The sequence below is a fragment of the Pleurodeles waltl genome, chromosome 1_1 (genome assembly GCF_031143425.1).
Source record: "Pleurodeles waltl isolate 20211129_DDA chromosome 1_1, aPleWal1.hap1.20221129, whole genome shotgun sequence".
Taxonomy (NCBI): Eukaryota; Metazoa; Chordata; class Amphibia; order Caudata; family Salamandridae; genus Pleurodeles; species Pleurodeles waltl.
Window position 1 is genome coordinate 744,403,895 of NC_090436.1, and position 22,495 is coordinate 744,426,389.

General features: G+C 43.3%; 1 protein-coding gene across 1 annotated transcript in view; it reads right to left on the minus strand.

The window, feature by feature from the left end:
* SECISBP2 (SECIS binding protein 2) overlaps positions 1-22,495 on the minus strand; it is a 279,114-nt gene that overhangs the window by 198,342 nt on the left and 58,277 nt on the right. Inside the window, exon 5 of the mRNA XM_069227552.1 lies at positions 18,783-18,923. Within this exon, the coding sequence (XP_069083653.1) occupies positions 18,783-18,923 (141 nt within the window). The remainder of the gene's footprint in view (positions 1-18,782; positions 18,924-22,495) is intronic.

Genomic DNA, 22,495 nt, shown 5'->3' on the forward strand with positions numbered 1-22,495 from the left:
GACAAATTCGAATGACTTTTCAGGAACATTAATCCTTTACTTTGGCCAGTTAATACTGTACCAAAAGCTTGATTTGACTGAATCTGGACAATATTCTGCTGTGTCGTTAATGGGGAATACATAGGCATGGCCTGTCTCTGGTTCACAATTTGTGCAGGTGTCTGTACACTAGGTGTGGACTTAAACAGAGTTATTTCTGCATTCTGAATTCTGAATTAGCTGCGGCAGAACTGGAACATTCTGAACTGTTAACATTTGGAACTGTAGGGTGAATTTCTGGCACATGTGCAACATTTGCGGTAGACACATTTGGAACTATCTGAACCAGGTTCTGTACATCTGGGGCTGTGGCAACACTCTGGACTACATTCTGATTTACTGATTCGACTGCATTGTATGGTGGAGGGTGATTCTGCAACAACTGGGTTATAAACTCATCCTCTGAATCACTCTCAACATCTGCTATACTTTTATTTTCATCCAATTTCTGTTATGTATCTTCCTCAGATTTCTTTTTGACTTTGGGCTTAACACTTCCATCACCTTCCTGAGTAATTGCTGGAAACAACTTAACTGTGTGTAATGTATCTGCTCTGCATCCCACCTAGTTTCTGCTAACATTTTTCTGCTGTCCTCATTGTCCTTACAAATTTCTGAGCCTTTTTTTGTCCAGCAACTAATTCCACAATAGCATGTGCATCCGATTGTGCAGGTCTAGAAAGGGGGTTTGATTCAGACAGCACCTTCCTTAGATTCTCCAAAACTCTCAAGTTAAAAGTTCCAGAACTAGGAAAAGCTAAGGTGCCTTCCTTCTCAGTTATTTTGCACAATTGATTTACCCAAAAACATGCTGAAACTCCTTTTCTCTTCCATTACTTCGAATGCTGGTGTACCTTCAGGTGGAGTAGGCTCACCCTCCCTAACTGGAATAAAAACATTTTCCCTCAGCGCGCTCTTTAAAGGTTTGAAAAACGTAATTATTAAACAAATCTAATTCACAAACCCAAAATCAACAAAACCAGGAAATAATTTTCAATCCCACAATCCTATTCACAAGCTGCTCTCAATCAATAGAAGTGCAGTCTTGTCCCACAATCAGTGCTTAGCTTTTCTCACCAACCAACCTATCCCAGCACGGACCAAATGACGTCACACTCACTGCATTCAGCAGCTGCGACTCACTTCAGAGCTGCCTCACACACTCCTTATGCAAAACCTAAATGCAAAATATTGCCAGCACAAAACCAAAACCTACACTAAAGGTAGGCTTCAAATGCTTTGAAAGCCTGTACGGAACTTTCGACCGTGGTCTTTCGCACAAACAGCTACTCTTCCAGCTGTGGTATTCTCACAAACACAAGTAAGGTCTGACCCGCAAATCTCACTCTCATTTATACAAATCCTCCATGTGCCCACAGGATTCACTCAATACCAACCAACCACTCACACACTCAAGGGAAATACTACTGGAGTTTGACAGTGCTCAATCCACCAACACCTTATCTGCAGACAATAAAACAACCAAGGGTCTCCATACACTTGTACAATACTCTTAAGCCTCGCAGAACCTGTTACAACCAACAACCACGTGGGCAGTTTGTAGTGCTTAAGCACAGTAATGATAGCAGCGTTCTCCGCTGCGCGTGCCGCGGTCAGCTGAATCAGCTGTTTAATGTGCCGCACGCGCAGCGGAGACGCTGACACGCGCCCGTGTTTTTGTTTCTCGGTGTTCCTCGTTCTGAATTACGCAACGAGGAACACCGGAGATTTCTTGGTAGCGGTCGGACGGCAGGGACGGGGAGTTTCGACATCGGAGGGCCAACTGCTGTGCGCTGGGGTGATTTTAATGTTCGTTTTTCATGAACATTATTTAATAAACAGCTGAGAACTCATTTACCTCTCCTCGCGTTGTTTCAAGCTCACTTCATTTTGGCGACGAGCTGTGAAACTGTATCACCCCAGGCAGACGTTGCGCAGCCCACTCGTGCTGGAACTATTCCTCTGCTGATTGCTGATCTCCGGGACTGCAGTGAGTTTTTTTTGGTGTTTTTCCTCCCATGATCCTTCATTCAGGAGGTGATGGTGCAGGCAGGCCCATTTTTGATGGGAAGTGTGGCGGACATCTTTGAACATCAGTGATTTTCAACCTTAATAGTGTTTTTATCTAGCAGTTGTTGCACTGGACCTTTCAATTCTGCATTGAATTCATTTTTTTATGGGTCTGTGTTGCCTCTCTCTCCAGTCATGCAGTCAGTCAACCCTCTACCACCTTTTTTGGAAACACCCGGTGAGCCAATTATACCATGGAGGCAATGGTATGATGCGTTTGAAACATATATGGGTGCTATTGGAGCGTCAAGGTTTAGACCGGAAAGGAAAAAATGCCTGTTACTCCATTCGTTAGGTTTTGAGGGGAGGTCGGTATATAAACATTTACCAGATGTTCAAGCGGATGAAGGCGAGGAACTCGATGAATTTGATGAAGCTCTTAAGAAATTGGCCAACAGATTTGATGCACCACCAAGTTTAGTCATTTCAAGACATAAGTTTTTTAGGAGAGACCAAAGAAGTGGAGAAGATGTTAATACTTACATTTCTGCATTGAGGAAATTGGCGTCTGAATGTCGTTTTGACACATTTACGGATCAGTTAATACCTGACCAATTTATTTGTCACTGTTCTGATAAAGCTATAAAGCAAAAATTGTTGTCATTGGGAGATCCGTCTTTGTCGGATTCCATTAGGATTGCTAAAAGCATTGAAACTGCTATTAAATCTTCTAAAGAATTGGAATGTGCTCAAGCTGAACAGGTGAATGTAGTTCAGAGATCTGATGACAGACGCAAGTCTACGGGATTTTCTCACAGCAAAGTCGAGGCGGACAAATCTGGTAGCTTTTTCAAGCAATCTAATATTTGTTTTAGATGTGGCTACACTTTACATGTAAAAGAAGGAAAAGCATGTCCAGCAAAGATTATTCAATGCAGATCGTGTGGCAAAATTGGTCATTTTGCAAGGGTTTGTCAAAGTAACAAAAATAGTTTCACTAAGGTTAATGCAGTCAGTGATGAGAATGATGACAGGATGGATGAATTGATGACTGAAATCCAAGATATGATTCTGGCGGTTGGAGACCAGGACACTGTATCTAGTAATCCTGAGCACTGTATTGAACCATATGTTTTTGTTCAAGTTGGAGACAAAAATGTGAGTTTACTGGCTGACTCTGGTGCTAGAATCACTATGATCACTCAGGAGCTATTTGTACAAAACTGGGGCACACGAAGGTTGTATCCACCAGATAGGACTCCTATTTCTTATGAGGGAAGAAGGATTGATTTAGTAGGGTTCTTTGAAGACATCATGGTTTTCAAGGGTCGACGCATTATTGGGAAGGTTTACGTAGCAGTGAAAGGACTGAACATTTTAGGATGGTTTCACCAAGGGCTGTTTGGAATGGTTTTGCGCCCAGGCACGTGTGAACAGGTGTCAGCTATTAGAGATTCCTCTGATATTGAGAATTTGTTGAATGAGTTTCCGAGGGTTTTCTCAGGTGAGTTAGGGAAGATAAAAGGTTTTACACACAAGATTAAGGTGAAGGATAAAGCCATTCCTATTAAACATAAGTTGAGAGGTGTGCCATTTAGTGTCAGAGATGAGTTGGAAAAAGAATTAGGAAGTTTACAAAAAAAAGGAATTATTGAACCAGTTGATTCTTCCTTATGGTTATCTCCATTAGTTGTCGCAAAGAAAAAAAATGGGGACTTGAGAGTATGTGTGGATTTGAGGGCACTTAACAAAGAGATCTGGGTAGACTCTCATTCTTTGCCTAAGATTGGTGAGATGCTCTCCTGTATTAAGGGAGCGATATTATTTTCTAAACTTGATTTGGCTACCACTTATCACCAAGTTGAATTGACTCAAGATTCTCGGCACTTCACGGCCTTTGTTTCCCCGTGGGGAACATATCAATATTGTCGGATGCCGTTTGGGTTGGCATCAGCGGCGTCTGTATTTCAGAGGATTATGTCTACTCTCCTCAAAGGAATAGACAAAGTGTGTATTTTCCAAGATGATGTGTTGATACATGCGTGTGACCGAGAGGAACATGATGCAATTTTGAAAAAAGTCTTAAGTAAGTTTGATGGTGCTGGTGTGGTCTTGAAAAGAGAAAAATGTCAGTTTTTACAAAGGTCAGTAGAGTATCTTGGTCATGTCATCACAGATGAAGGTGTGTATCCCAGACCAGGTCTGGTGGATGCGATTGTAAGTGCACCAGCTCCTCAGGACAAAGGTGGGGTCAAATCGTTTTTGGGACTTTGCGAGTTCTATTCTAGGTTCATTGAGAATTTTGCAACACTGGTCAGACCCATTTCTAATTTACTTAAAACTAATTCAGAGTTTGAGTGGAAAGATGAGTGTATGGAAGCTTTTGACACGATTAAGCAGAAGCTGTGTAGTGCTAAAGTTTTACAATCTTATGATCACAATTTGAAATGTTATTTGACAGTGGATGCCAGTAAATTCGGTCTGGGTGCTATTTTGACGCAAATGAATGAGAAACAGGAACATACCATTGGATTTGCGTCAAGAGTACTCAGACCTAATGAAGTACATTATTCTGTAATTGAAAAAGAGTTATTGGCATGTTGGTGGGGTATAGAGAAATTTAAATCGTATTTATGGGGTAGACATTTTTTTCTTCAGACAGACCATAAACCATTAGTTTCTATTCTAAATGGTACCAATATTAAAAGCAGCACACCAAGAATTGCAAGATTTGCTGCCAGGTTGTTACAATTTGATTTTTCTCTAGTACACATTTCTGGGGGAAAGAACGTGAGAGCTGATTATCTCTCCAGGTATCCGTGTTCTGAAGTCTGTGGAGAGGAAATGGACTGTCAAGATGAAAACTGTTTCATTGCTGTCGTTGAGTTGGAATGTACTGGGTCGTTCACTGAAACACAATGGAAAGAAGCGGCTGCAAATGATCATGTTCTTTCTAGAATTTTGACTTACATTGAGGATGGGTGGCCACATGAAAAAAATTTGAATCAGAGTGAACAACCATTTTCAAAACTGTCTGAAGAACTTTCGATTGAAGATGGGATATTGTTGAGAAATGACAAGATTGTTCCTCCTGATGTTATAAGGTCTAAGATTATGCATAAAGCTCATGACGGTCATCTGGGTGCTACTTTTACAAAAAAAAGGGTGAGAGAATACTACTGGTGGCCGCAAATGGACAGAGACATTGATACATTAGTCAAATCGTGTCTTATTTGTACATCTAGTGATAAGACTCTCAAAACGTCAAATCCTCCGCTTAAGCCCATAGATTGTCCGACAGGTCCCTGGGAGAAGTTAGGAATCGATCTGCTGGGACCGTTTAATTCTCTTCCTTCTAAGTTACGGTACGCGTATGTTGTTATTGATTACTTTTCCAAGTGGCCTCATGTGAAGTTTGTGAGTCATGCAGATTCCACGTCAGTTGTAACATTTTTGAAGGATGTATTTTTAGAGGAAGGGATTCCTAAGGAACTTGTGTCGGACAACGGGGTTCAGTTTGTATCCAGTGAATTTGATAGTTTTTTGAATGAGTGTGCCATCAAACATTTGAAAAGTTCTTTCTATCAACCGCAAACTAATGGTTTGGTTGAACGATTTAATAGAGTGATTGGTGAATGTATTCAGTGGGCGTTAGCTAATGGATGTGTAGTTGATGCCGCTGTAAAGAGTATGATTTGGTTTTACCGAACAACACCTCACACCACCACAGGGGTATCTCCGTTTGAGGCACTTAAAGGGAGAAAGCCTGCTACTCTTTTTAGGCCAGCTTGGTTGGCTAAGTTCGTCAAAAATACTACATGTAAGGAACACATACATTCTAAAATTCGTTCAAATGTGGAAAACGCTCAACAAAGACAGAAAATGTATCATGATAAGAAAAAGGGTGTGAAGGATGTCCAGTTCACTGTTGGTGATTGGGTGCGGGTTAAATTGCCGTTTTTTGTTAAGAAAGGTGACTAAGTTTTCTGAACCATTGAAGATTGACAAGGTATGTGGTAATGCTGTGCGGGTTGATGGACGTAACTGGTGGAACATGGGCAAAGTTGTTAAAGTAGAATCAAAGGGGGTTTTGTTGTCTTCTCAAGATAAAGGTGATCATTGTTTGAAACAGAGGGAATGCTTAAATGTACAAAAATCTGGAGCAGCAAAGGACTTCAGTTCAAACAGGTATCGTTGAAGTGAATTTGTTTAAGTTGAATTAGTTTTTAGACAAATGTTGTAATACTTAACATGTATAGATATCAAACTGTTGGTTGTTTTCTGTAGGGGTATTTTTGTAAGTTGTTTCTTTGTTTTGTTTTTTTTGTCGTTAAAAGAAAAAACTAATTGTAGTGCTTAAGCATAGTAATGATAGCAGCGTTCTCTGCTGCGCGTGCCGCGGTCAGCTGAATCAGCTGTTTAATGTGCCGCGCGCGCAGCGGAGACGCTGACACGCGCCTGTGTTTTTGTTTCTCGGTGTTCCTCGTTCTGAATTACGCAACGAGGAACACCAGAGATTTCTTGGCAACGGTCGGACGGCAGGGACGGGGAGTTTCGACATCGGAGGGCCAACTGCTGTGCATTGGGGTGATTTTAATGTTCATTTTTCATGAACATTATTTAATAAACAGCTGAGAACTCATTTACCTCTCCTCGCGTTGTTTCAAGCTCACTTCACAGTTGTTTAGCACAAAGCACCACATTCACTTGGAGTATGCCAACTCCCCTACTCTCATAGTTGGAGTATGCAAACTCCCATCTCAACTACCTTGGAGTACGCAAACTCCCTACTTCACTCATACATCACACTTCACCGCGATTTGTCAAAGCACTGCAAGCACAAACCCTACTCAAAACACATATCGTACATTTGGAACACAACTGAGATTTCATCAAAACTAACACTACACCAAGAACTCACAGTGCAGGCGAATTCTGACTCTTTTCCTCACAAGACATAACCATCCTCTGTTACCAAAAACTGCTGGAGTGCCGCTAGTGCCTCAGAAAGGAGTTTTCACTCTTCTTTTCCGGGTTCAACAACCACAAGCGCGCAGATGAGGAACTATCACTTTTCTCACCTATGGTGGTCAACTGAATTTTTGGACTCAGCAAAAAGTGTAGTAGTCAGAAACATTCAATCACAAATCAACAACTTTATACTATAAAATTTCCTGGACACTATAAAAAATTTAACTCCAAATCAGTCTCCAAACTGAATAAAGTTTAAAGCTTTATTGCAATCCCAAAATTAATGTTACATAGATGGTGCGCAAGACTAAATTATAAACATATATGAAGACCAGACCACAGGCTGACCAAAACGTCTGAAAAGATCCAGTCTACTAAACATCAAGACTGTTAGACACTCCAGAGGAATTATGTAAATTAGCAACACTACAATATGAGCATTATTACCAGATTTCAATGCAGATGATGGTGACATCAGTAATACATCAAAATACAGTTTTTTGTTCAGCCTTTGGCTATGGCCTTTCGATTTATCTGTCAAGGTGTCTGATGTTTAATTGTGATACTCATATTTGCTCACAACATGTTAAAATGTGCAGGAGATATCGGTGGAAAGATAATTCATTTCTAGATTTTAAAAAGAAAGATATTAAGGTGCTTCAAGTTAGCATACTTTTGTAGTGCCAAAAGATTTCAGATGAGTAAATAAATGCAGTGTTATACAATTCTATTTCTATGCCTCAGACAAAATGTGATGTAGGGTTGGGGATGTGAAATTAAAGTTATGAATTGTAATACACTGTTTATTAAAGGGGCAATGTAATGTAGAGATAAAAAGAAAACACCCTTTAGTGAGGTAACGATACCCATTTGAAAATATATTTCCTGGTTGGCTATACATCAGATGTTTGTTTATAGAGAACTGCTAATTCTCGTGTCCTTAGGAATTTGCCTGTTAGCTCTTCCAAAACAGTGGGGTTTTGATGTACTCTGCAAAAGCGAGCTAACACAATATGTAATTTTATTGGCAAAAAAACTCACGATCAGGTATTTGGACTCATTCACTTTAGAAGGGTGTATTCCAATTGATGTCCTCTAGCTCGTAATGGTGATTGTTTTTAAATAATGAACAGGGCTTTGTAGATTAATATCTTGGCTTTTCACTTATTGCTTAAAAAACAATATGCAAGGTTTCACAGAATGTAAGAAAGTGAAAGACAGTAATGGCTTTCATATCAACTGTTAAATCTGAATATGTTCAACAATGAACAATGTTCAGACACAATATATTAACTACAACATAGTATAAGATAGGGAGGAAGTTCATACCAGAGAATTAGGGTCATACAGAGCTTTAATGACCTTCCTGTGCTGAATGCTAAGGGAAGGTGCATCCAGCCTTCACATTGCTTATATGCTGACATGAATAAGAGCTGGTGTTTGTTTGATGAGCACTGGCTCTATTGTTCAGAAGAGCTATGCAGGTGTGAATTATCTTTTAAACTCGAAGTAGGCTGCTTAGGTGCTTAGTTAGGAGAGATAGTGGGGTAGGCGATAGGGATGTAAAAAAGCTTTTTCATTATATCATGATGTTATACTATTCTGCCCACTGTTAAGTATCATTGTCACTATCTTGATATTTTATGACTAGGATATTATTTACATTTTTAATGAATATTGAAAATATGTTCCTAATTTCCATAGTGTCATAGAGAGTGCCTTATGATGAAAGAGGGTTTGGGTTCCATTAACTATCCCTGTGAGATCTTCCAGAATTGACTGTTACCTAAGATGCATCTCACTCAAGTACTGCTCAATGGGTTGCAATCCACCGGGTTTTCTATCTCAGTTTGGCATACTAGCTCAGTCCTTGGTGCCAGATGGTGTAAAAATCCCATTTCTAGGCCAGGTTCTGGAAAGAAAATCCAGAAAATGTATCAGTTTTTCTTATAACCTGGAAGTAAAAGCAATAGCTGATTCCTCATGGGTGAGCTTCACAGCCCCAGCAATAAATGGCCTTCCCAGTTTCTATCTACTAGTTCTCCAAGTCTTTATGGCCTATGCATCTTTGTGCCTCTGCTGTAACTCCTTAAGGTTTTTGGTAAATAATGTCTTAAATGGCTGAGAATGTTTTTTCTGTAGGCCTGACCCCTGGAAAATTCAGTCAGAGACAGATTTCTGCCAATGAGGCTGCTGGCTGGATAGCACAGCATTTTTGGGGTCCAGGAAAGGGTTGGTAATGTATTGAAAAGTGGTTGATGGAGAGGACATTTCTGTTTGCTGTTGCAGTCTTACCATGTGATCATACTCTGTGGAGTGGGAAGAATCAGGAGTAATAGAAAATTTGCCTTTTCTCCATGGTCATCCCGTATTTTTCACCTTTTGGTGGAGCGAGAACTCTGTGGACTTTAATCCTGCTAACCAGTGGTAAAGTGAATGTGCTTACCCACATGGTCAAATTGTCATATTCCTAATTAGTATATTTAACTTATCTTGTGCAGCGACGCCTGTTTTGGCCGCACTGCGCTTTACAAGATGTATTATGTTGTATTGTATTTATAAGTCCCTAGTATAGTGTACAAAATGTACCCCGGGCTTGGAAGTTAAATGTCATATGAGTGAGTCACACCTACAAAGGCCTTATAGCCCACAATGCAGGATGAATGGTATTTAAAAGTATGACATGTAGAAAGTTATTTTAAAATCCCAATACTGTATTTCAGGAATGGGACTAGCAAAATTAATTTGCATTTTATTGAATTTTATAGTTGAATTGATACAATCATAAGAAGAAAAAGATAACAATAAGTACATGTTCATCCAGCATATGGTTATGTTCAGTATACAGTTATCCTGATGAATAAAGTCATCCGGGCCACCAATCTGGGTGAGCCTTTCTAGCCGCTACTCTCCCCCTACCCAGCCCTCCCCTCTTCGATACTGCTCCCATGGCCACTATAACACTGTGTTTCTTAGGACATTCCCAGGCCTTAAACACCGGTTTCTCTCCCTTACAACAGAGATCCATTTCTGTCCTCCAGGCACTCAGGGTGGGAGATGATTTTTGCCGCCACTGGAGCGCTATATCCCTCTTGCATATCACAAAGCCAAGTATCACCAGTATTTTCTCTGCCAGTGTGTCCCTTGTCTTGTACAATATTAAGAAGGCCCATCTTAGGGGTAATGTCTATCAGGCACCCAATGACATCCCCCAGCTTGTCCCTAACGGACTCCCAGAAGGGTCGAATGATTGCACAGCCTCATACTGTGTGGAAGAAGTTGCCCACTGCGACTCTGCATCTGAGGCGGTTGGGGGACAGGAGCTATGGTATTTGTGGTGTAGGTACTTGAACTGTATAAGTCAGAATTGCAGTGTTGCTGCTGATTAGCTCGGTCCCATCAGTGTCATCCTGTGAGCCCAGGTCCTCCTCCCACTTCTCTCTCAATCTCAGGAAAGAGTCAGTTGTGTTTATTATATTTTACAGCTACAGGACTCTAGCAGGGAGGGGGACCATTGTCAATTTTGCCTCAAGGGCGTTATGACCTAGTAACTCTGTAAGTGTGGTGAGGTAGGGCCTAAGGACGTGCCTGAGCTGCAAGGATCAATAGAACTGTGTGTGTTCCAATCCAAATTTGCCTTGGAGGTCTGTGCATAAGTTGAAGATTGTGCCCTTTACAACATGTCCCAGGGAGGAGATAGCCAGAGCATCCCAAAACCCCCTCAGGGATGTAACTTCCATCAGGAGAGTCACCTGCCACAGGGGTGTCTCTTGCATCAGTCTTGCTTCCCACCTTAGGTCTCATAATGCCACCTCCCAGATCAGCAGGGCCATTCTCATAAATCGTGGGAGGCCATTGAGGGCAAAAGGCCATCGTAGATATAGTGGAGAGTGAAAAGATCACCCACGTACCAGTGGTCAGTTTAATAGGCTGAATTGTCCTCTGAACCATAGATCCAGTCATTAGGAACAAGCAGATGGGTGGCCCTATAATATGAGAGTAGATTAATCAATCATCGTCAAGCCCACGTTGTATGTGGACATAATAGCACTTACTGAATGCAACCTCTTGTTCCCCCCCCCCAAACAAATGCGCTAAGGGCTGATTTGAAGGACATTATAGTTGCATTGAAGATGTCGTATGGGTTATTCAGTATTGTGCACAGCAATTTGAGGAAGAGTCATCATTTCTACTACTGCCACAGGCCCCAATATCGATTGCAGAAGCGAGGACCACTTCTGGAGGTCGCTTGCACAGCCTTGAGCAGATATGTGAGACTGTCAGTTTTCGTCTGCACTGCCGTGGCCTGGACATGGACTCCCAGGTAACAGAAGTCTATGGTCGAGACCGTCATCTCTGCTAGTTGTGCCCACTTCATTGTGTGCTTCTATGGAAAAAGGCCTTGTTTTCCCCCAGTTGATCCAGAGTCCGGAATAAGGTCCAAAAAAGTCAGGTGGAGGTCTCAAAGGTAGATTACAAGGTCACCTGTAGAGAGAGACACATGGCCCTCGCATTTGTCAGAGCACTTGAACCCCTGTAAGCGTGGATCTATGCGGAGAGCCTGGGCTAGGGGTTCAACTGCGAGGGGAAATGGTATGGCCAACAGAGAGCACCCCTGTTGAGCTCCTTGTTTCAGTGCGAATGGTGCAGGCATAGCTCAGTCAACTCTGATTGAGGCATATGACTCGGCATACAAGAGCTGACTTAGTATAAAAACTGAGGACTGAAGCAAAGGAATCAGAGTAGCATGAACAGGTAGGTCCACAATACACAGTCAGAAGCCTTTTCAAAATATATGGGGATCACTTCCCAGGACCTCTGTAGGAGATCAGTGGCCGCAGTAGAGTTATGTACGCAGCAAATGTTGTGTACTGTCGATCTGGATGGCATCAAGCCACTTTGACCTTTTTGTACGAGGTCGGTGATAACTGCCATGAGGCGGATCACCAGTATCTTAGCGTGAATTTTAGTTTTCTAGTTGACCAGGGAGATGGGCCTACATGAGGAGCAATGGCGTGGTGGACAGTCCGCTTTGTGAATTGGGATGATGTGCGACTCCTCCATGTCGTCAGGGAGATGACCCACACTGTGCCTCTGTGCATAAACTCAGTAGGGGCTGTGTAAAGATGTCAGATTTGCAGGTAAAGAATTCCATGTGAGGCTGTTTGGGCTGGGGCTATTTCCCCTGGAAAGTTGGGAGATGGACATCCACTGCAGTTGGACGTCGGAAAGGTGTATGTCGATCACATCTGTTCGGCTACCTTGAGCTTGCCTATAGAGTGAGGCATAATACGTGGTAAATGCGTTCGCTATCTATTTAGGGGTCGGGTACAGGACGCCCAGGTCATCCTCAATTTGTGTTATGTTACAATGTTTGTCGGGTGTTTGGCTCAACCAGTGTAGTAGTTTGCCTGTCATGTTGCCATGTTCATACAGACCAAAGTTTTCTGACTTTGCTGCTTTGTAACTGCTTAAGCTCTAGAGTAGATTGCTTCAGTTCATCAAGAGCTTTAGCTGTGGCCCATAATTACTGTTCCTTAATTTACTGCACTGAAGGCCCACCCCCCAATAGTATTGGTAAGGGATCTACAGGCCTTGTGTTATCTAATAGGCTGCTGGGTCAGCTACCAGGTAGCATGGGGTCGTAGTTCACAGGGTGGCCGCATCATAGTAGGAGCTCTAAAGAGGCATGATCGAGGAGCCTCAAGCATGTCTATGTATGTTAGATGTCAAAAGCATGTATGTCGTGGGGATCAGGAAATAATTGATGCGGGACAGAGTATCATACACTCCTTATTGAAATGTGGAGCCACCTGAGCAATGGTGACACTGGCGTCACACATCACTGAGTCCTAGCGTGACAGTAAAGGTAGAAAGAAGTTAAATTAAAGGCTGAGATCGCGGCAGCAGTCCGGCCTGGTCAAGGGTCAGTTCTGGTCATTAAATTTGCCATCAATAATGAGTCCTGCAAGGGGTGAGAGGATTGCCTCACTAAGGCATGTAAGAAATGATTGTGTAGAGGGGGGGGGATGGTCAAGACATACATGGAGCACAAGACTATAAGGGATCTCTATTCAATCCTGCCATCCAGAGGAAGTGTCCGAAGTTGTTGTGGCGCATCTGGACCACTAAAAGAAGTAGTCGAGCCTGACCTGCAACAGAAACCAGCATGGTACGCCACCCTGGAGGCATGTCTCCAAAGAAATCTACAGTGTTACCCTGCAAGGTATGTTTCCTGTAGGAGAAGGACATCTGTCCCAAGTTGTTTGGCTCGCCAGAGGCCAGCCCCTTACTTTATTTTGTAGAAGAGGATGTAAACGTTCCATGTTACGTAACACAGTGGACATCAGTACCTTAAGGAAGCTTGTCAGGTGAGGAAGACGTGAGTCCCTAGATTGTGTAGGGCTCAAATTTGTTTGACGGGTGTGTGGACGGTGCCTAAGTGAAACCATCAAAGTAGTGAACTCTTCCACCCATGCTTCCCATACTCTATACAGTGAAGCATGAGTCCTATAAAACTTGAACCGATTCCCTCATCCCAAGCAGTGCAACAACTCTGCCGAGGATCTCCAATCACCCCCACCCCAGGAACCAACAGCACTAAAGTACACTGCAAAGAAAAGAGTAATGTAAAGTAGGGGGGTCGGGATAGAAGTACCAGTGTCCAAAGGGTCAAAGAGATGATACCTTGGTATATCCGTTGAGTGGAGTTCAGTATCAGTGAACAGACTGGGGGCCACGCCAAGCACTGTTCTGGTGGATGTGATAGCAGAGCAGGATCCAGCTGCCCTTGTGTTGCTCGACCACACTCAGCGGACTGAACAAAGACAAGGGTGGCAGTGGCTGCTTGTTCAAGATTACGTAAATCTGTCCTTGGATCCAGATTCAAATGAGACAATGATGAAGCGTTTTCATGTGGAGGAGTCGATCAAGGCTCAGAGGCAGTAGGACTCTGTATCTCCTAATCACCCATCGGTATGATCCTGCATAGGGGTGAGCAGCCAGGTTTCCATTGCGTTTGTCCCCCCCCCCTTTGTCTAGAGCGTTTCTGCCACTGGACATCAGTTTCCCTCAGGAGACACTGCTCCTCAACCCCTTGCCAGGTGAGTTCTGGTGAATCACAGATGAAAGAGTGGGATTGAAAAATCAGTTTGAGCCTGCCATGCAAAAAAGCAGCATGTACCTCAGGGCCATGTTTTGCAGTTTTTGTTAAGCAGAGTAGAAGGTTTTCCTCAGTTTCTAAACATCCTTGGAGTAGTCTGAGGAGACTATTATGTTGTGAGAGTCAAACTGCAAATTGCGTTTGGTCCCGACAGTATGGAGGACTGCATCCCTGCCCTGAAAGTTCAGAAATCTCACGATAACTGGCCTTTGCCGGGGTCCCTATGGGGGGCTTCGGTCTCAAAGCTTGGTGGACTCTCGAGCACAAAATAAAGTGACAAGTTCTGGGCCAGTACGAATATCTCCAGTTAGGTTGAGAGAAAATGGGTAGGGTCTGATCCCTCAGCCCCGCCAGGAAGTTCACAAATCTCAAATTCGGTGGGAGCAGCACTGTGTGTCCTCCATATGTGTTCACAGGGTGACGATTCTGTTGTGAGCCACGCTACCATGCCTTTTAGCTCCTGTGCGGTATCTTCTAGTTCAGAAATGCTTCCCTCAGCCTCAGGCTTAAATCTCGCCCCTACCCCCACGAAGGTCTTGCCGAAGCAAGGAGGCGTCAAACTGGACCTCTTCTATCTTGGTCTCAAGAAGGGTTTTGGAGTTGTTGATGACCTGTAGGATTAAAGAGGTGGAGGTGTGGTCAGCCAAAGGTGAGGGAGGTGGGTGGTCTCCCTGATGCACCGGCAACTCCGCAGCCATCTGGGTAGTGTACTTATCCATTTTCCACTGCGCCGGAGTAGTGGTCAGCTTATGCCTCCCTCTTGGCATCTTTGATGGAAGATGAGTGGGTCTTCTTCGATGTAAGGGCAGCTGAGGAAAGGGGGCGGTGGGGGGGGGAACCAGGATCCCCAGTGGCCAATGTCTGTACCACAAATCTGGTCGCACAAAGTCATTTCCATCTGTGGGTTATCTACAAGATGGGGTGTGGGCCCCAGGGCACGTGGCCTGGTTTGTCAATGGTATCACCAGCCAGGGTTCTCCACCGGCATGTTGGAGCCAGATCCAGAAGGCCTGCACTTTGTAGAGAGTGGTGAGACCCAGGGACGGACAGCTAGGAGGGTCCCCTATGCCAGCCACTGAGCCTGAGACTGTTTCTGCAGATACAGCTATTTCCCTGCTGTTGAGGGCTTTGCTACACACTCTGGCATCCCATCTCCAGTCTTTGGTCCCCCATGGTGGTCCTATCTATGAGCTTCCCACAGTTCCAGTATATGCCTCAGTTGAGGATTTTGCTGCGTCAGAAGAAAAGGCGGGGTGAATTCACACTGTTCCTACTCAGACTTCCCAGATTTGAATCTCAGAGTCTACATGGTCTCAGCACTTCTGGGACGGTTACTATAGATGGTGTTTGGGCAATCCCTTCTGAAAGCTCTATAGCTTTCAGGGAGGTGGTCAATAAGATGACTGTAATGCCAGGATCACCTCCACTTCTGAGGTGGTTTGTCTCTGCACTTCCCCCAGGCTGTTGAGGGCAGCAGGTAGTTGAACTGGTATATTAGGACCATCCCAGGGGCCAAGAGGCCAAAGCCACCAATAGCAGCGTTTCCATCTTCCACGGGCGCCATACTAGGGTTGCTCAGGGCACACTCGTGCTGGTCTCACCCCCTCCCCCCCCGGCTTCTCCCTCAACCCCGGCCAGCTTGCGACCCTACTCAGATCACCAGGAAAGCAGCATGAACAACCAGGGGAGAGGCAGTGTCTGTGCAACGTCCTCGTTGTTCCACCAGGGGGTGGTAGCCGTCATTGCCCCCAGGCCTGTAGGGGAAACCATTTGGGGTGAGGGTCCCTATCGCCCCACAAGTGGCTGGGCACCACCATTTTGGCGGCATACCACGCCCCTCAGTACCTCATGCATTTCACCTTCCATGTGGCAGGCCAGTGTGCAGGAAGTTGGGTATCCTACTCTCCAGAGCCACCTTGGGGGTTTAGGTGGTGATGACTTGCAGGATAATGTAGGATTAAGATGCCAGAGCACTGTTAAAAGGTGTCTGCCATGTTGGCTGTTTAGAACAACTATTTTTAAAAGTAGCAAAAAATATAATTCAATAGTGAAGTTGGATTTTAAATAAAAGTTAAGTATAAGTAACTTTGAGAAAGTTACCTTTTTGCTGCCTGAAGGTCTTGAAGGCAATTGCTCTAAAACTTCTTTCAGCCAGGCAAGAGCATTTGAAAGGGTGTGAAATGCCTCCCAGGAGCAAACAAACAATAGACTAACCTGAACTGTCAGAGATGACTCATCCGAGTCTCACAGAATATGCGTGGTGGAGGTATGAGCATCCTTTTTCACATTAGTGCCAAACCCTGCTGGAGTGTCATATCCTGCCTCACAGAAAGCTAAGTTTCCAAATAACACTAACAGAACAGATTGTCAAGACAATTCTTGTGTATACACTGTCTGGTGGCTAGAAAAACGCTCTTCTACTGTACTTCTTTTTCTAGGCTTATTGTGCTTAGAGTGGCAACCTAAAACTGGATTTTAGTGTGAAATCGGTAGGAACACTGGGATGGCTAAAGATTTTCGCCATCTTGAAAATGCCCAAAATGGGTAGAGTTGGCTCTGGAACTTATAACCCCCGTTTGGTCACGGCAAGGCCAGAAGTTATTTCCACCCACTAGCTCATGTCAGGCATAAATGTGGAGCCTTCAAGCATACATTTCATAACACTGCTGGACCTGAAAAAACCCAGCAGAGAACTGGACTGTGAGAGGAGTCATGAAGAACTGGACCTGCTCCATCTTGTACCCAGGGCAGAGAACTCCATGGGTCATAAGGATGACTTCTTGTTCAAGCTACAGGTATATAACAAGAGACCTTTCCTGCAACTGCCCTGCTGACCACTGGCAACTGGACCTTGCTGTTGGTCTCCGCCTGACACACTATGAGACTTTAAGTGATCCCCCTCCAGTTTTCGGAGGCTTTAGAAGTATACTCCTGTGGTGGATTGGGACTTTAAGGAGTTACGGCCTTACATACTTTGGAGGTCAGGCTGTCCTCCACCAGGGGAACTGAGTAAATTTCTCCATCATCCCGACGGATGTCCTGACAAGCAAATTTAGAAATGATCGCCAAGTCTGTGATCATTTATGAAGCACTGAAATTGAACTGGTGTCACAGCATTTCCTGTTAATGTTTTGTCAATATGGAGGAGCTGTCCATATAATTCTGAAGTAGAATTTTGTTTTTGAAAACAAAATGCTCCTGTCCCCAAGAGAGTTAGCCCCCATGGCGAGGGGGGCATTAGACAGTATTCAATGCCACTTACCGCCATGGTTTTCCTGGTGGTGTTGGGCAGTGAAAACTGACCTGCATGTCTGCCAATCTCAATTAGGTTGGTGGGCATGGAGGTCAACCTCTGACGTCCCTTGCTCTGTTGGGCAGTCAGTGGGGTGTGACCACAGCAGAGACGGAGTTGTCTCCGCCATGGTTACACCAAATGTCTGCATGCATTAAATCGGGCGAGCTGACCATTATGCTGGTGGTAAGAATACTCCATCACCTTTGCAACAGAGTATCCTTATTGCCCACATATAAATCAGCCCCTAAGACAGAAAGTAATATCATTGACCTGGACGAACCTGGTTGGTTTATGCGACTTGCGCATTCTCAGTCAGCCACAAACCCTCAGCCTCAAATTGTGCCCAGGTCCCAGTCTACTGCAACCACTGACTATCACTGGTGCTTTGTGCTTCTTGTTCTTATTCCTACTTTAGAAATGTAAATGTCATAACTTGTTCCTCTTATTAGACTTTTGTGTTATTTTGTTTATTGAACTTTACTCTATTTTTATAACTTGGTTTGAGATTTTCATTGTTTTGCACTGCGACTTTCAATTATGGTACTGCATAAATAATTTACATATTACTCCAAGTTAAGTGTGTCTGCTCTGTGCCATAACTACCAGGGGGTGGAAGTCAGGTTAATGTAGTGACTTTGAGGGTTCACCTGTCAAGGGTTGTGATTGTTCCTTGAGGTAGACAGCCACTGTACCCACTAAATAATCCAATCTCTTTCAGGCGGCATAAGTGTGGGGTTGTAGTCTTACCCCTCTTCATTGGACCAAGCATAGTTCTATGAGTGTAGAAGGCATGAAAATATTAGGTACATTGGTTAGGAGTTTCCTAACAGTTGGGCGTGGAACTAGTAAACATAATTCTACACAGGAATTGGCTGCAGTCTGCAATTATAAACAAACTGACAGAATAATGTGTTTAAATGGTCCTCTGCAGAGATACAATTTAATGACCACAGAAGGATAATCAGGATATTGTATATTCTCATTATGTTACCGTTGTCTGTTGTCATTAAATTGTTATCTCTACATGTAAGTCCATTCTTTAGTCAGTTCCCTTATATTTGTGAAGGTTGGGGCCGCTCCTAACTCCTACGCATTATGGCGCTCCACCACCTTGATGACACAGCCTTCTGGCCCGATGCCTCTCCTATGATGTAAAATTATAGCGGAAGCTGTAGAAAATTCACTGTGAAGTACTTTTGCTGTTGCTTGTATTAAACATATGACAAAAAATAACAAATGCATTGATTGACGATAAATACTAACTATTAGAAATTTCCTAGAAAAGAGGTTTATGTATGAGTTTACCTGCATTTTCTTTTTTTCCAGTGCTACAGTTGCACTTTGTGGTCTAGGAGTCATCAATGAAGTGCCAATGGGTCTGACACTTGTCAACTGAGTTATACATTGTTTATCTGGAGGACACCTCATGTCTGGCTTTACCCAAGCCTGCAAGAAACAAGGAAACATCAATTTCAAATAATGTATTTCACAACACTGTCATAACAATTTACACATCACACACACTTTTTTTGTGCATTTCACCCTCATCTGTTTAAGGTTAAATTCAGCTGGTGAAGGTTCTCTCTCTAAACTTGAGCGCATCATGGAGGCTTGGACACAAGTATGGGCACATGAGCCTTTTTCCTGTTCTACATATGGTATTGCATGCCCAGAATATCTGCACTCAAAGCCAAAACTTGCAAAGAATAAATGGAATAAGGAGAGCGTTCAGGGTGATTAAAAGTAATGGTAGGGGGTAAGGTGTTATTACTTAATATGCCTAAATATTAGAAGTTCTTATTCAAAATCCATTAAAATAAACTGAAAAAATAATATATGGCAATGGGTGCAATTGGATCACTGGGCTTGTCTTTTTTTCTTCCCCAAAGTAGTGTGTATGTTTTGTTCAGAATGTCAACAATGTGTGTGTTGCTTCCTTTGTGTCTATGCTCCATGTCGAATATACGGAAAAACAACAAAGAGGCAAATGTGTAACCCAGAGGCCTGAGTAGTATACTTGTGACAACAAAAGGATTAAAGTAAGGGATAATACAAATAAAAGTCATTATCTGAACCATTCAGGGAAGCACAACAAATTTTCTCCAGCAAGCACTAAAGAGAACCAATGATGCAAAAAATAGCACTGTATCATCGGTGACAGGCAAAGTAACAGTGAACTTGATTTTACGCATTATTTAAATACCGAAACAAGCATTGAACAATGAGAGGGTGCTATGCACAACAGGATAAAGTGCAGTGCTGGTTGCATCACATATAACCCACACAGCTTGTATAGCTGACCAAAATTACAAGAATTGTTTTAATCCAGGCCAATGCATGTATCCAGTAGGGCCAATGTTAATGTTTTGACCAACACTAATGAAGATGATGCAACAGGATGTTCATGAGGACAAACGTCTAATACATGATAATTGCTACCTTTTTTTTTATTTTTTATTTTTTTAGAGAAGGCGCAAAAAAAAAATGGACTGGGGAAGATATCAATAGAACATCTGAGGCTGCTAAATCTATGTTCCGAGCTGGTATACTTATTTTTTCGGTGACACACGTAATGTAACCCGGTCCAAGAAAAGGGTCCCGAAAAATGTTTTTATTGCACTCTTGTTTTTTGGCTAACTATACACCAATATGCGTGACACTTGAGACACAACAATCCCTGTACGGCCACTTAAGTGTTAAATCTACCTATTAACTCTCTTGTTCCGTGACTGTTTCTTTATATAAAAAATATTTGATGTATACCTAGCAAGCATTTCGTTTGTCAAGGTTGATACAGTGGTATTTTTTTTTTGCATCCTTGATTTCTCATGCAGCAGCGGTGCAGAACATTTGTTGGGTTATTAAATACTGTTTTACCTTACAGGTCTCCTTTTCTTGTTACAAGTGTATTTGATGTGTGTTTTCATGGTAGAAGTATACCCTTGCCGTAAGTCAATAACTTTATATCTTGTGCAGAATGATGTCATACCAACTTGTACGAAATGGAAAGAACAGCAAGCAGACTGTTTGAGTCACTTACTAATGAACTTACTACATGTGTAGATTTCTTGCATAGGGTGTCACCTTCAACATACCTCTGGATCAGGTAGAACATGTGCTACATTTTGTCAGTTGAGCCAAAAGATGGTGGCTCACAAGCTTGGCTCCCAGCCCGTTCAGCATAATACATCAGTAATTCTGTCTTTGCAAATGCCATTCATCGTCCAGTCGAGGTGACTGAATAACTAGAACCCACTGGGTACAAACGAGGCTGAAGAAACTGCAGAACTGCTGAGGAAAAAGATCAGTCACATAGAGCAATGGCCTATTTTTCCATGCAACCTGGAAGCAAACAAAGCGGAGTGGTGCAGCCTTTTTGGGGTAGAGTCTGGGAAGCTTTGGATGAAACAAGTTTGTGGAGGGTCCTGAAAGGCAAGACCTCTTCCATGGATGGGTTCACAGGGAGAGAAGACATGTTCAGCACCAGAGACAATGGTGAGGAGCCAGGGAATTGGTGGGAGCTGAGAAGGCAGACAGAGATGAGCAGCTTGGTAGTGGTATGTGAATCTCCAACGGCAAGATAACAGTAATTAAAGTACTCTGTGGTAAGAATGAAGCCAGAAGGTCATGGGCAAATGGGATGGAGGCATAAGTGTTCAAAGGAACATTGTAATTATAGTGCAGGCTCTGCACACAGACAGGACAATCAACCACATTCTAAAAACAGTCGTGGGCACCCCTTGTTGTAAGAAAAAGCTGACTCCAAAAACTACCCGTAGGTACCAGAAGATGGGCTGGAGGGGAGGCTGGGGTAAAGAGGCTTCACCTCAAGTGGTACAGGGTGGACAGTACACGGCAGCCTGCATTAAAACAATGGGGCACTAAAGAGAAAGAGCAGCCAATGTAGCAGGAATTGCTTCACAATGAGCATGTTAGGCAGGGGACTGTCTACACTGGGGTTACACACTGTACCTTGTGCTCATACTGACTTGTGTAGGCAACCACAGGTATGTCTGCACACCACAGTTGGGAGTAACTATGGTGACAAAGCCCTGACAAAAGAGCAATTGTTAGGGACAAGGGGCATTAAAATGGAGGAACAGAAAAGACACGAAAATTGCTCCTTCTGGGACCAACCTTTAGCAGAGAATGCTGAACAATACATACTCAACAGTCCCTCTGATACGTCCCCAGTTGCCTGGGAGATGAGACCCTGGGGATAGTGTTGGTCACGGTCTGAGGCTCTAGGATGGCACTTGATCACAAAACAGATACCGCCATACTGGATATAACTCTTTTATGTGCACATTTCTGAAAAGCTTCTGACAAAGTGAAGCAACATGTAGAAGAACAAGAAGAGACATGAAGCTAATGCTCCTGAGATATGTGACGTAATATCTTACTACCTACCACAGAAGCTGGGGAAGGTACATTTCAACAGGTTAGGTGAATAGATACCTAGATTTTCAGATGGAGTATTAATAACTTGGGAGCTAGGTGGTTGAATTTTAACTAGACTATGAGCCCGGAGCTGGACATATCAGCGATAAGATCCCAGGGAAATCACATACAGTATAGACAGAGCTGATGTTGAAATCAAAGACAAAGGAGTAAAGGAGTGCCTAACAATCACAACTGATAATTATTTTAAAGAGAATATGGGTGCCCTCCAATCAAAGGTCATTCTTTGGTAGGTATTTAAAGTTGTGGCCAGGGGACAGGTGATGTCCAAGATTATAGGGAATAAGAGGGCTACAGTTAGAAAGGCACAGCAAACAGATACACAACAACACATACTTGGACCCCCAGAGGAGTCAAATTTCAGACAGACTTCCTACAAGAAGAGTAGGAATGGGTTGGCCGAAAGTGCAGCATGAAAAAGACTCCTATATACCCAGCATAGACTATATGAAGTCTGCAATAAGGTTGGAAAATTATTAACCTGCTCTGAAGACATGAGGTAGCCCAGAAATGGGTTAGAACAGTGGCTCCCAACCTGTGGACCGAGGCCCTTGAGG